General features: G+C 51.6%; 1 protein-coding gene across 18 annotated transcripts in view; it reads left to right on the top strand.

Annotated features, from left to right (window-relative positions):
* The window catches only part of CD34 (CD34 molecule), a 103345-nt gene that overhangs the window by 59391 nt on the left and 30695 nt on the right, over window positions 1-13259 (top strand). For 10 of the 18 annotated variants that reach the window (XM_039536750.1, XM_039536754.1, XM_039536749.1 and 7 more), the window contains 2 exons: window positions 4427-4525; window positions 5164-5333. In XM_039536750.1, the coding sequence (XP_039392684.1) occupies window positions 5180-5333 (154 nt within the window). In that variant the 5' untranslated portion in view covers window positions 4427-4525; window positions 5164-5179. Of the gene's footprint in view, window positions 1-4426; window positions 4532-4657; window positions 5032-5163; window positions 6448-13259 lie in introns of those variants that run through there. The other 8 variants (XM_039536751.1, XM_039536752.1, XM_039536757.1 and 5 more) reach the window with 5 other exon arrangements.

Here is a 13259-nt window from a genome sequence, read left to right as displayed (position 1 = left end):
AGAACTAGGGCTGTGCCCTTCCTCCAGGGTGTGGCCTGTGCAGTTTCCAAGCCAGAAGGGGGAGCTGACTAAGTCATTTGTGAAGCACGTTTACCCCGCTCCAAATTAGGGGACATGGGGCTGAGCAGAGTGCTCTTGAGTTGCTTGGACCATTGGTTGTGACCAAACTAGCTGGTCCTGGGAGGTTCTGAGGTTGGTGGTGGTTCCTTCTCATGGTGATCAGGATCTCTATGTCTAAGGGGGTGCAGAGAGTAGGCGATAGGGTGAGCAAACAGCAAGTGTGAACAATTGGGACAGGGGGAGGTGGGTAATAGGCACCTATATAAGACAAAGCTGCAAATATTGGGACTGTCCCTATAATGCGAGGGAGGGATTGAGCCAGGGGGTTCTAGCATGGGGACATCCTAGGGCAGAGATAAGGTGCTATGAAGGGCTGACTCAGATTTGAGAGGCAATCTGTGGTGAAACTCTGGCTGAGGAGCAGGGGTTGTGCAGGCAGCCCTGAGACACCTTGCGTTGATTGGGCAGGAGAGGCCAGGCAGAAAAACCACTGAGGCGACTCGCACTGATTGGGTAGGAGGCGCCAGACAGGAAGGCGGTTTGCGCTGACTGGGCAGGAGGTGCTGGGCGGGAAAAGCCTCAGGCACCTCGCGCTGACTGGGCAAGAGGCAGGTTGTGCTGATTGGGCAGGAGCTGGCCTGTGCTGACTGGGCAGGAGGCGCTGGGTGGGAAGGGCAGGAGCTGGCCAGTGCTGACTGGGCAGGAGGCGTCGGGTGGGCAGGGCAGGAGGCGGCCTGTGCTGACTGGGCAGGAGGTGCTGGGTGGGAAGGGTGGGAAGCATCGGGTGGGGAGGGCAGGAGGCGGCCTGTCCTGACTGGGCAGGAGGTGCTGGGAGGAAAGGGCGGGAGGCATCGGGTGGGCAGGGCAGGAGGTGGCCTGTGGTGATTGGGCAGGAGGTGCTGGGTGGGAAGGGCGGGAAGCGTCGGGTGGGGAGGGCAGGAGGTGGCTCGTGCTGACTAGGCAGGAGGCGGCTCACGCTGCCTGCCTGGGAGGAGGCTCATGGAGAGGCTCCTGTTCCGGACAGGTCGCAAAGTAAAGATGTTGCTCTGCATGTCTTAGGTGTTTAACAGCTTCTACTAAATGGTATGTCTGTGAGGTTCTTGGTGTTAGGGACTAAGCTGAGGTGGTGGGAGTGGGTTGTGACTTAGTGGGGAATGTAGTTTGTGGCAACTCTTAAGCCATGGAGGAGAGATAGCGGGCTCTTTGGCTGGGAGTGAGTGCCCAGTGAGAGGAGGTGTGGGTTGAGATGAGAGTGGCTGTACTAGAACCAGTTGTTTTTCTACTTTCCTTAAATAGATGCTGGTGGCTCTGGTCATGGTTGTTTAGGGTCTCTCTTACTGACGTGAGTGGTGGAGTATGATGAAGAGGGTTGTGAGACTGAGGGGACTGCTATTGTGGTGGGATCCTGGGACTGCGATGGGGTGTTGGGAGGAGCTGGGGATAACAGTGAGTGGGGTTCTGATGCTGAGAACAGTGTGCAGTGAGGGGCTGTCTCAGATTTGGGGGCGGGGTCTGTGACGAGTGCTGGATGAAGATGGAAGGGGTGTGGAGGCATTCCTGAGCTGGGCGGGAAAGCCCTCAGGACACTCACGCTGACCGGGCAGGAGGTGCTGGGCGGGAAACACTGTGGAGGCTCGCTCTTGCTGGGCAGCAGACACTGGGGGGTAAGCCCTCAGGTGGCTTGCGCTGACTGGGCAGGAGGCACTGGGTGGGAAAAGCCCTCAGGCGGCTCGCGCTGACTGGGCAGGAAGTGCTGGACAGGAAAAACCCTGAGGTAACTTGCAATGGCTGGGCAGGAAGCGCTGGGCGGGGAACGCCCTGAGGTGACTCGCACTGGCTGGGCTGAAGAAGCTCTGAGGCAGCTCATGCTGCTGGGCAGGAGGCGCTAGGTGGGAAAAGCCCTCGGGTGGCTCATGCTGACTGGGCAGGAGGCTCTGGGCAGAAAAGCCCTCAGGTGGCTCATGCTGGCTGGGTGGGAAAAGCCCTGAGGCAGCTTGCGCTAACAGGGCAGGAGGCGCTGGGTGGAAAAAGCCTCAGGCACCTTACGCTGACTGAGCAGGACGTGCAGGGCGGGAAAAGCCCTGAGGTGACTCGTGCTGACTGGGCACGAGGCGCTGGGTGGGAAAAACCTCAAGCACCTCGTGTTGACTGGGCAGGAGGCACTGGGTGGGGAAAGGCGCTCAGGCACATCCCGCTAACTGGGCAGGAGGTGCTGGGCGGGAAAAGCCCTAAGGCGACTCGCACTGGCTGGGCAGGAGGCACTGGGTGGGAAAGCCCTCAGGTAGCTCACGCTGGCTGGGCAGGAAGTGCTGGGCAGGACAAGCCCTGAGGCCGTTCATCCTTGCTGGGCATGAGGCACTGAGCGGAAAAAGCTCAAGGCGACTTGCACTGGCTAGCAGGGGCGGCTCTAGCCATTTCGCCGCCCCAAGCACAGCAGCACCCCGCGGAGGACGCTCTGCCGGTCCCACGGCTCCGGTGGACCTCCCGCAAGCGTGTCTGCGGATGGTCCGCTGGTCCCGCAGCTCCAGGAGGTCCCGCCTGCGGGAGGTCCACCGGAGCCATTGCCGCCCTCCCGGTGACTGGCAGAGCACCCCCCGCAGCACGCCTCCCCAAGCACGTGCTTGGCATGCTGGGGCCTGGAGCTGCCTCTGCTGGCTAAGCAGGAGGCACTGGGCGGGAAAAGCGCTCAGGTGGCTCGCGCTAACTTGGCAGGGGGCACAGGGTGGGAAAAGCCTCAGGCACCTCACTCTCCCTGTACAGGAGGCCCTGGGTGGGAAAAGCTCTGAGGCGACTCGCACTGGCTGGGCAGGAGGCACTGGGAGGGAAAAGCGCTCAGGTGGATCGCGCTGACAGGGCAGGAAGTGCTGGGTGGGAAATGCCCTGAGGTGACTCTCACTGGCTAGGCAGGAGGCCCTGGGCGGGAAAAGACCTGAGACAACTTCCACTGGCTGGGCAAGAGGCACTGGACAAGAAAGCCCTCAGGTGGCTCAAGCTGACTTGGCAGGAGGCGCTGGGTGGAAAAAGCTCTGAGGTGGCTCATGCTGACTGGGCACAAGGTGCTGGATGGGAAAAACCTCAAGCACCTCGTGTTGACTGGGCAGGGGGCACTGGGTGGGGAAAACCCCTGAGACGGCTTGCGCTGACTGGGCAGGAGGCACTGGGGGGGAAAGCACTCAGATAGCTCATGCTGGCTGGGCAGGAAAAGCCCTGAGGCAGCTTATGCTGACTGGGGAGGAGGCACCGGATGCGAGAAGCCTCAGGCACTTCGCGCTGACTGAGCAGGAGGTGCAGCGTGAGAAAAGCCCTCAGGTGGCTTGCTCTGACTGGGCACAAGCCGCTGGGTGGAAAAAGCCTCAAGCAGCTTGTGTTGACTGGGCAGGGGGCACTGGGTGGGGAAAGGCACTCAGGCACCTCACGCTGACTGGGCAGGAGGCACTGGGTGGGAAAGCCCTCAAGTAGCTCACGCTGGCTGGGCAGGAAGCACTGGGCGGGACGAGCCCTGAGGCCGCTCACCCTTGCTGGGCATGAGGCACTGAGCGGGGAAAAAGCTTGAGGCGGCTTGCACTGGCTGGGCAAAACCTCAAGCACCTCGTGTTGACTGGGCAGGGGGCACTGGTTAGGGAAAGCCCTGAGGCGGCTTGCGCTGATCGGGCAGGAGGCACTAGGCGGGAAAAGCGCTCAGGTGGCTCGTGCTGACTTGGCAGGAGGTGCAGGGTGGAAAAAGCCTCAGGCACCTCACGCTCACTGGGCAGGAGGCGCTGGGCGGGAAAAGCTCTGAGGCGACTCGCACTGGCTGGGCAGGAGGCACTGGGCGGGAAAGCACTCAGGTGGCTCAAGCTGACTGGGCAGGAAAAGCCCTGAGGCAGCTTGTTCTGACTGGGGAGGAGGCACCGGGTGCGAGAAGCCTCAGGGACTTTGCGCTGACTGGGCAGGAGGTGCAGGAGGGGCAGGAGGCACTGGGTGGGAAAAGCCCTGAGGTGGCTCATACTGATTGGGCAGGTGACACTGGGTGGGAAAAGCCCGCAGGTGGCTCGCCCTGACTTGGCGGGAGGTGCTGGGCGGGAAAAGCTGTGAGGCGACTTGCACTGGCTGGGCAGGAGGCACTGGGAGGAAAAGCCCTCAGGTGGCTGATGCTCACTGCGCAGGAGGCACTGGGCGGAAAAGCCCTGAGGTGGCTTGCCCTGGCTGGGCTGGAGGCGCTGGGCGGGAAAAACCCTGAGGCAGCTTGAGCTCACTGGGCAGGAGGTGCTGGGCGGAAAATACAATGGAGCTTATGATGACTGAATTTACATTGGGATTATGTTGTCTATTGAGCTCAAACCTAAAGATTTTACTTCTCTTCGCCTCTCTCTCTCTCAATCTGTAGAACAAAAATGCCCAAGAAGATAAAAGAACCAAATCAAGTACAGTAAAAGGGAATGGAAAACAAAGCTTTAAAAGAAGAATGATCATCCCTGTAAAAAAGGTAAAGGTAAATGTTACGGTATTCACATCTAGAATTATAGCGGAAGCATATTGGTGAAGGCTGGAGGTTATATTGCCAATGGGAGAGTCAGCAGGATTCCTACGTTACTTACACATTGCCAGAAATTTTCACGTTTGTGACTTCTTTCCCCTTGTTTAAAGGAAGTAGGATTTTTGTGAAGGAAGGGTGACCGCCCTGTAATCGGGGTTCGGGTCACCTTCCTTTTCCCCCTCTTGGCATTGGCCCTCTAAATGACAAAGTCCAAAGTGAGCTCCCTGTAACTAGGGTATGCAACTTTCCCAAGCTTACTCCCCCATTTGAAAGCTAGTTATAGAAACCAGCCTCTTTGCAGAGTTAGGGGTTTGTCCTTCTAGCTGTCCTGTCACCATGCCCTACTCACACACACAACCAAGTCGAAAGCGAGCGAGCGAGCGACCTCTGCATCCAACTGCCCCGGCTTCTGCTGCTGCTGCTGCTACTACAAGGTCTCCTGCTCCATGCCACAGGTTGGTGACGAAGACTGGGAGTTGGGCTAATTTCAAGGAGGGGCCTTGTCCATTTGATCTGAACTGATGTGGTAGTCGTGTGTACGGAGCCCACGCCTCACCTTGCTTCTCCTCTTTTCGCTCTTTCTCTAGCAACTCAAAAGAGAAAATGGACAAGAAGACACAGAAGCACCAAAGAAACGGCAGGAAAAGAGAATGGAAGCAGAAGCCACGGAAAAAGGACAGGCACCTTGCACACACGGGCCTCCCTGTAATGGGGACTCGTGACTTCCACTTAAGCATCCTCCCCGTTGAGGTGCCAGGTAAAAGGACCTCCCTGTAAACAGGGATCAAGGTCCATCCCTTCCCAGCAAAAAGGCTTGAGGGGTCCATAAGGTAGCAAAGGCTTAGGGGCCCCCCTTTAAGAAAGGTAGCGGTCTCTCTGTGGGTTTCAGCACTTTAGGAGCTAGCCTTTAAAATGCCCTGTGCCGTTGACCTCTCCCTGTAAGGAGAGGTCAGGTCTCCCCTTTCTAGCCTGTCTTGGGCCGCTGGCACTTGCTGGGCAAAGAGAGACCACCCTCTCCTGAGGGAATGGAGGTCTCTCCTTTTCTCCACTCTAGGCTTTGGCCCATGCTTAAGGACCACCCTGTAAGGAGGGTTTGGGTCTGCTTTGCCATGCTGCTTTAGCCACAGGTCACTTTGACATGCCAGGTAAAAGGACCGCCCTGTAAGCAGAGTGTAAGGTCTTCTTCCTCTCCCTCTTAAACCAGTGGGGCTTTTAGGTGCCTGTGGCCGAGGGACCCCCCTTTAAGAAGGGTTGCGCGTCTCTCTTTCTCTTAGTCCTAGTAAACTGCCCTGAAAATGATTTCTCCTTGGCTTTTTTGAAATTTGCAGTCAAATCGTATTTGTGACCTCTTGAATTCAACCCGGGGTCCGATGTAACATGGTGTGGCGACGGGGCGGCTGTAAGGGGATGGTGGAGGCCGTGAGAAATTCCACTCTATTTTTTTCAAAAAAGCCAAAAAAAACCCAAGCATCCAAATGTTCCCAGGTCTGGAAATGAACAGGTGAGGTGGGGGGCTCCTTTCTGCTCTCACTTCCATGTAATCCTTCCTCATTTCCTCTTGCTCTGCCCAATTAACACTGCCCCACCAACCTCAGCTTTGACCCTTTCTTTCCTGCGCAGAATAAAACATACTGCTGGTTGTTGTAGTGTTTCTTCTCTTGACTGGGAGAGGTCCGTACATGGTGTCCCAGTACCAGGCCTTTGGTCTCTTGGCTGGTAGACTGAGGTTATATTTTTGGACTGTGTTTGAAGTGATTGAAAGAGCTCTCCTTCATGACAGGTGTTGGTGATCTGGTGGCGTAGGTACATGTGTCGTGGTGTTGGATCTTGCACGTGGCTGCAACTAACCTATTAACAGGACTCAGTAAGAAGTAAGGGGTGTCTGTTTTGGAAAAGGGTAGGGGGTCCAAAGTTGTAATGTTCCTGGTGGGGTAGACAGGTAAGTCGGGAAGGGTGTTGGCATGGGATTGAGGATTCCTTGGTAATGGGAGACTCCCTGACCTGTTCATTTCCAGACATTTTCACGTTTGTGACTTCTTTCCCCTTGTTTAAAAGAAGTAGGATTTTTGTGAAGGAAGTGTGACCGCCCTGTAATTGGGGTTTGGGTCACCTTCCTTTTCCCCCTCTTGGCATTGTCCCTCTTAATGCCAAAGTCCAAAGTGAGCTGCCTGTAACTAGGGTATGCAACTTTCTCAAGCTTACTCTCCCATTTGAAAGCTAGTTATAGAAACCAGCCTCTTTGCAGAGTTAGGGGTTTGTCCTTCTAGGGCCTGGTCTACACTAGGCGTTTAAATCGGTTTTAGGAGCGTAAAACCGATTTAACGCCACAACCGTCCACACTAGGAGGCACCTTATATCGATTTTAATGGCTCTTTAAATCGGTTTCTGTACTCCTCCCCGACGAGAGGAATAGCGCTAATATCGGGATTAACATATCGGAATAGGGTTAGTGTGGCCGCAAATCGACGGTATTGGCCTCCGGGCGGTATCCCACAGTGCACCACTGACTGCTCTGGACAGCATTCTCAACTCGGATGCACTGGCCAGGTAGACAGGAAAAGCCCCGCAAACTTTTGAAATTCATTTCCTGCTTCCCCAGCGTGGAGAGCTCATCATCACAGGTGACCACGCACAGCTCATCAGCACAGTTAACAATGCAGTCTCCTGAGAATCGAAAAAGAGCCCCAGCATGGACTGCACGGGAGGTTCTGGATCTGATCGCTATATGGGGAGAGGATTCAGTGCTAACAGAACTGCGTTCCAAAAGACGAAATGAAAAAGTATTTGAAAGAATTTCTAAGGCTATGACGGATAAAGGCCACAGCAGGGACTCAGTGCAGTGCAGAGTGAAAGTTAAGGAGCTCAGACAAGCCTACCAGAAAACCAAAGAAGCAAACGGAAGGTCCGGGGCAGGTCGAAAAACATGCCGCTTCTATGCTGAGTTGCATGCAATTTTAGGGGGCTGCGCCACAAGTACCCCACCCCTGACCGTGGATTCCGAGGTGGGGGTTGTAATCTCTGCCATGTCTGAGGATTATGCAGACGAGGAAGATGAAGAAGAGGAGGAAGACCTAGCAGAGAGCACACAGCACTCCGTGACCCCCAGCAGCCAGGAGCTTTGTATCACCCTGACGGAATTACCCTGCTCCCAGCCCTCACAAGCAACTATTCCAGACAATGACGCCATGGAAGGGAGCTCTGGTGAGTGTACCTTTGTAAATAGCAAACATTGTTTTTTAAGCAAGCGTTTTTTAATGATTGATTTGCCCTGAGGACTTGGGATGCGGTCGCAGACAGTATAGTTACTTAGAAAAGTTTGTTAACATGTCCGGGGATTGAGAGGAAATCCTCCAGGGACATCTCGATGAAGCGCTCCTGTAGGTACTCCAGAAGCCTTTGCAGAAGGTTTCTGGGCAAGGCAGCCTTGTTCCGCCCACCATGGTAGGACACTTTACCACGCCATGCATGTAGCAAGTAATCAGGTATCATTGCGTGGCAAAGCATAGCAGCGTATGGTCCCGGTGACTGCTGGCATTCAAGAAGCATCCGTTCTTTATCTTGTTGTGTTATCCTCAGCAAAGTGATATCGTTCAGGATAACCTGGTTAAAAATCAGGAATTTAAAGTAAGGGGGGTGGCCATTTTTCTAATGGGTTCGTGGACTGCAAGCTTAAAAAAAAAACCTTTCCTGCACGTAGCGAAGCGGAGGGAGGGGAGGAGTGAAATGCCGATGATCTTTTTTGTGTTTGGTCACCGGCGATCTTCCCCAAGCTACCAGCCACGCAGTGGGGTGGGTGAAGGTTGTTGATTAGCAGGGAGCTAGCGTGGTATTAGCCATGCGTTGGGGGGGAGGGGTAAATCACTACAGAAGCCGAAAGACAGTGGCTTACCATGGCTGCATGCAAGCTGAATTCTGATGCCTGGACCTGTGTCTGTGAGATCTGTAACTCCAGAGCTGCAAGCACTCACTATTAAGATGAAAAATGCGACCTTGTAGGGAAATCACATGTGCTAGGTGAATAGTGCTGTTCACTGTGAAAGAGTATAACCATTGTTCTGTAAAATGTATCTTTCTAAATATTTATCTCCCTCATGCAGCTGCAAATTTTTCAACCATCCCTCCTCCATACCAAAGGCTAGCACAGATAAGGCGGAGGAAAAAGAAGACGCGAGATGAGATGTTCTCGGATATTATGGAAGTTACACGCAATGAAAGAGCTCATCTGAATGAGTGGAAGGACGTGGTATCAAATTACAGGAAAGAGGCCAGTGAACGTGAGGACAGGAGGGACAACCGAGATGAGAGGTGGCGGCAGGAAGATCAGCGGTGGTGGGATGCAACTCTGGGGTTGCTGCGTGATCAAACTGACGTGCTCCGGCGTCTGGTGGAGCTTCAGGAACGGCAGCAGGATCACAGAGTGCCGCTGCAGCCCCTGTGTAACCACCCTCAACCCTCACCATGTTCCTTATCCTCCTCACCCAGACGTGTATGAACGCGTGGGGGGAGGCTCCGTGCACCCGCCCACTCCACCCCCGTGGACAGCCCAACCAGAAGGCTGTCGTTAATGTGAAATTTTTTAAATGGCCTTCTCCATCCTTCCTATCCTCCTCCCAAACCACACCCTTACTTCTCTACCTCTTTTTATAATGAATTAATAAAGAATTCATGATTTTTAAACGAGAGTGACTTTATTTGCATAAGTAAGCTGTACTCGAAGGGGGAGGGAGAGTTGCTTTCAGGGAATGAGTCAATCAAGGGGGGGGTGGGTGTTCATCAACAAACACAGCAGTCACACTGTACCCTGGCCATTGATGAAGCTCCTTTTCAAAGCTTCTCTGATGCGCACCGCTTCCTGGTGTGCTCTTCTAATCTCCCTGGTGTCTGGCTGCGCGTAATCAGCGGCCAGGTGATTTGCCTCAGCCTCCCACCCCGCCATAAAGGTCTCCCCCTTACTCTCACAGAGATTGTGGAGAATACAGCAAGCAGCAATAACATAGGGGACATTGGTTTGGCTGAGATCTGAGCGAGTCAGTAATGTGCGCCAGCACGCCTTTAAACGGCCAAATGCACATTCCACCACCATTCTGCACTTGCTCAGCCTGTAATTGAACAGATCCTGACCACTGTCCAGGCTGCCTGTGTATGGCTTCATGAGCCATGGCATCAAGGGGTAGGCTGGGTCCCCCAGGATAACGACAGGCATTTCAACATCCCCAACTGTTATTTTCTGGTCTGGGAAGTAATTCCCTTGCTGCAGCCGTTTAAACAGAGTAGTGCTTCTGAATACGCGAGCGTCATGAACCCTCCCTGGCCATCCCACGTGGATGTTTGTGAAACGTCCCTTGTGATCCACCAGTGCTTGCAGCACCATTGAAAAGTACCCCTTCCGGTTTACGTACTGGGTGCCCTGGTGCTGCGGTGCCAAGATAGGGATATGGGTTCCATCTATCGCCCCCCCACAGTTAGGGAATCCCAGTGCAGCAAAGCCATCCACTATGGCCTGCACGTTTCCCAGAGTCACAACCTTTCGTAGCAGCAGCTTAGTGATTGCTTTGGCTACTTGCATCACAGCAGCCCCCACAGTAGATTTTCCAACTCCAAATTGATTCCCGACTGACCGGTAGCTGTCTGGCGTTGCAAGCTTCCACAGGGCTATCGGCACTCGCTTCTCTACTGTGAGGGCTGCTCTCATCTTGGTATTATGGTGTTTCAGGGCAGGGGCAAGCAAGTCACAAAGTTCCATGAAAGTGCCCTTACGCATGCGAAAGTTTCGCAGCCACTGGGAATCGTCCCACACCTGCAACACAATGCGGTCCCACCAGTCAGTGCTTGTTTCCCGGGCCCAAAATCGGCGTTCAATGGATAGAATCTGCCCCATTACCATCAGGATCTCCAAAGCGCCGGGGCCCGCGGTTTGAGAGAATTCTGTGTCTACGTCCTCATCACTGTCATCGCCGCGCTGCCGTATCTGCCTCCTCCTAGCCTCGGTTCGAAGGTCCTGGTTCAGCATATACTGCACGAGAGTGCGCGAGGTGTTTAAAACATCCACGATTGCGGTATTGAGCTGAGCAGGGTCCATGCTTGCTGTGCTATGGCGTCTGCACAGTTCACCAAGCAAAAAAGGCGCGAAACGGTTGTCTGCCGCTTTCAGGGAGGGAGGGAGGGGTGAGGCTGTACCCAGAACCACCCGCGAAAATGATTTTTGCCCCATCAGGCACTGGGATCTCAACCCGGAAATGCCAAGGGGCAGGGGAGGCTGCGGGAACTATGGGATAGCTATGGGATAGCTACCCACAGTGCAACGCTTCCGAAATCGACGCTAGCCTCGGACTGTGGACGCACACCACCGATTTAATGTGTTTAGTGTGGCCGCGCACAATCGATTTTATACAATCTGTTTTACTAAACCGGTTTATGTAAATTCGGAATAATCCCATAGTGTAGACGTACCCTCACTGTCCTGTCACCATGCCCTACTCACATGCACAACCAAGTCAAAAGCGAGCGAACTCTGCATCCAGCTGCCCCGGCTTCTGCTGCTGCTGATACTGCAAGGTCTCCTGCTCCATGCCACAGGTTGGTGCCGAAGACTGGGAGTTGGGCTAATTTCAAGGCGGTATCTTGTAGAAATGAAATTTCCTCTCTCAGTACCTTTAATTTCCATCATCCTTCTCATTTCTGTACTCTATGGCATACTTCCAGTCCATTCAAATCACAAGCTTTTTCAGATCTGGAAATGTATCCCTGCCACCTCTTGGACTGGAGTTCTGTTTCTGTTATCTTGCCTGGCCGTGTAGCTGTGAATTCTCTGTAACTAATTTAGGTACTTCTTTATTGGCTAGCTAACATATTTGAAGGGGATGCTTTGTGGGTTTTTTAAATTTTTCCTGTCGGCCACAGTGATAGTTTTCTGTATAGTCTTTCTGAGGATCACCGAAAATTCAATTGCCTCTAGTATTGTTGTGGCTAATCAGAGACGATCAGTGTATAACTCCAAAGACTCCACGGTTGTATGTCTAGTGTACAATGAAGAGTGAATCAATAAAGGAGAACATAAAACTTCTCAGGAAATCTTTGTAATGTGGTTTCAACATACAAACTGTGTATTCTTTTATCCTGTTTGAGTGCATAATTGCAATGCATCTCACTTTCTGTTCCTTCGTACTTGTTTGTAACTCACTTGTTGCCTGTCACACTAGATTTTAAACTGTTCAGGGCAGTTACCATATATTATTTTGTCCAGCTTGTTCCGTTATCTTTTATGTTCCATGTGGACATTACCAGAAAATAGAAATGAAAACATAACATGTTATGCAGTGTAAATTTATTTTATGTAGAAGGTGAAATCTGCAAATCCCAATGTATTTCCTGAGCTCCAGCAGCAGACAGTTTTATGCATCTAGAAATAGGTTAGTCAGACGCTGTGAAATAGTATGCATGAAATTAAACTCCTTCAGATAAATAAGTATTTTCTGTTTACTAACTAAAAGAGAATATGAAAAACAAGAGTAAAAATACTTTCCATTCATCTGAAATTCCAGATTGATTCTTTTATTATTGTTTTATGTATTGAGGAAATGTTCACCCCAGGTTATAATTATGGAAGATTGCTCAGTGGATTCATATTTTAACAGGAGATGGTCCCAAATCAAACTCCTTTATCTGTGCAATTCCCTGATTTGCAGACAGTATGAATTCTTATCCAGATCTCAAAACATTAAGGATAGTCCTAGCTATATAATGGGCCAAACCGTGCCCTCGATTTGAGCACACTGATATCTGTTAAGCTTGGATTGGAACACTGCAGTTCAGGCTAATTTCTTATTTTAATAAAACCAGTTCACCGCCTTCCTTCTTAAAATAAGACTTAGCACTTCTATAGACCTTGTTACTCCTTCACTCTCAGTGTACTTTGCAAAGGGTTAGGGATGTAAGGTCCAGCTCAAGGAGTTAAGTGTGTGTATGTGTATATATTTGTATGCTATAGTTTACTGGGTTATTTTATTATCTTTTTATCACAGCTGTAGAGCTATGTCAGCTAACTTTTTTAAAAAATGTTAAAACAACATAAAAAGAGCCTATATATAAAACTTGGATCAAATATTTTCACAACAGATGTTTCCTTCCCAGAGACATTTTCCTGTCCTAAATTTAAAATAAAAACTACTACAACTTTATCATACCAGTAAATGGATATAATGAAATTAGGGCTGTCAAGTGGTTTTTTAAAAATTATTGCGATTAATCATGCGACTAAAAAAATTAATCATGATTAATTGTGCTGTTAAACAATAATATAATACCATTTATTTAAATACTTTTGGATGTTTTCTACATTTTCCACAATATCAAACTTTAGAACCTACAAGTCCAATCAGTCCTACTTCTTGTTCACCCAGTCACTCAGACAAACAGGTCTGTTTACATTTGCAGAAGATAATGCTGCCTGCTTCTTGTGTACACTGTCCCCTGAAAGTGAGAACAGGCGTTTGCATGACACTGTTGTCGCCAGCACTGCAAGATATTCACATGCCACATTCGCTAAAGATTATGTCCCTTGATGCTTCAACCAGCGTTCCAAAGGGTATGCGTCCATGCTGATGACGGGTTCTGCTCGATAACGATCCAAAGCAGTGCAGACCTAAGCATGTTCATTTTCATAATGTCAATCAGATGCCACCCG

The sequence above is a fragment of the Mauremys reevesii genome, linkage group 4 (genome assembly GCF_016161935.1).
Source record: "Mauremys reevesii isolate NIE-2019 linkage group 4, ASM1616193v1, whole genome shotgun sequence".
In the NCBI taxonomy this organism is placed as follows: Eukaryota; Metazoa; Chordata; order Testudines; family Geoemydidae; genus Mauremys; species Mauremys reevesii.
The sequence above is the reverse complement of the archived record's forward strand: the minus strand, read 5'-3'. Positions and strand labels throughout refer to the sequence as shown.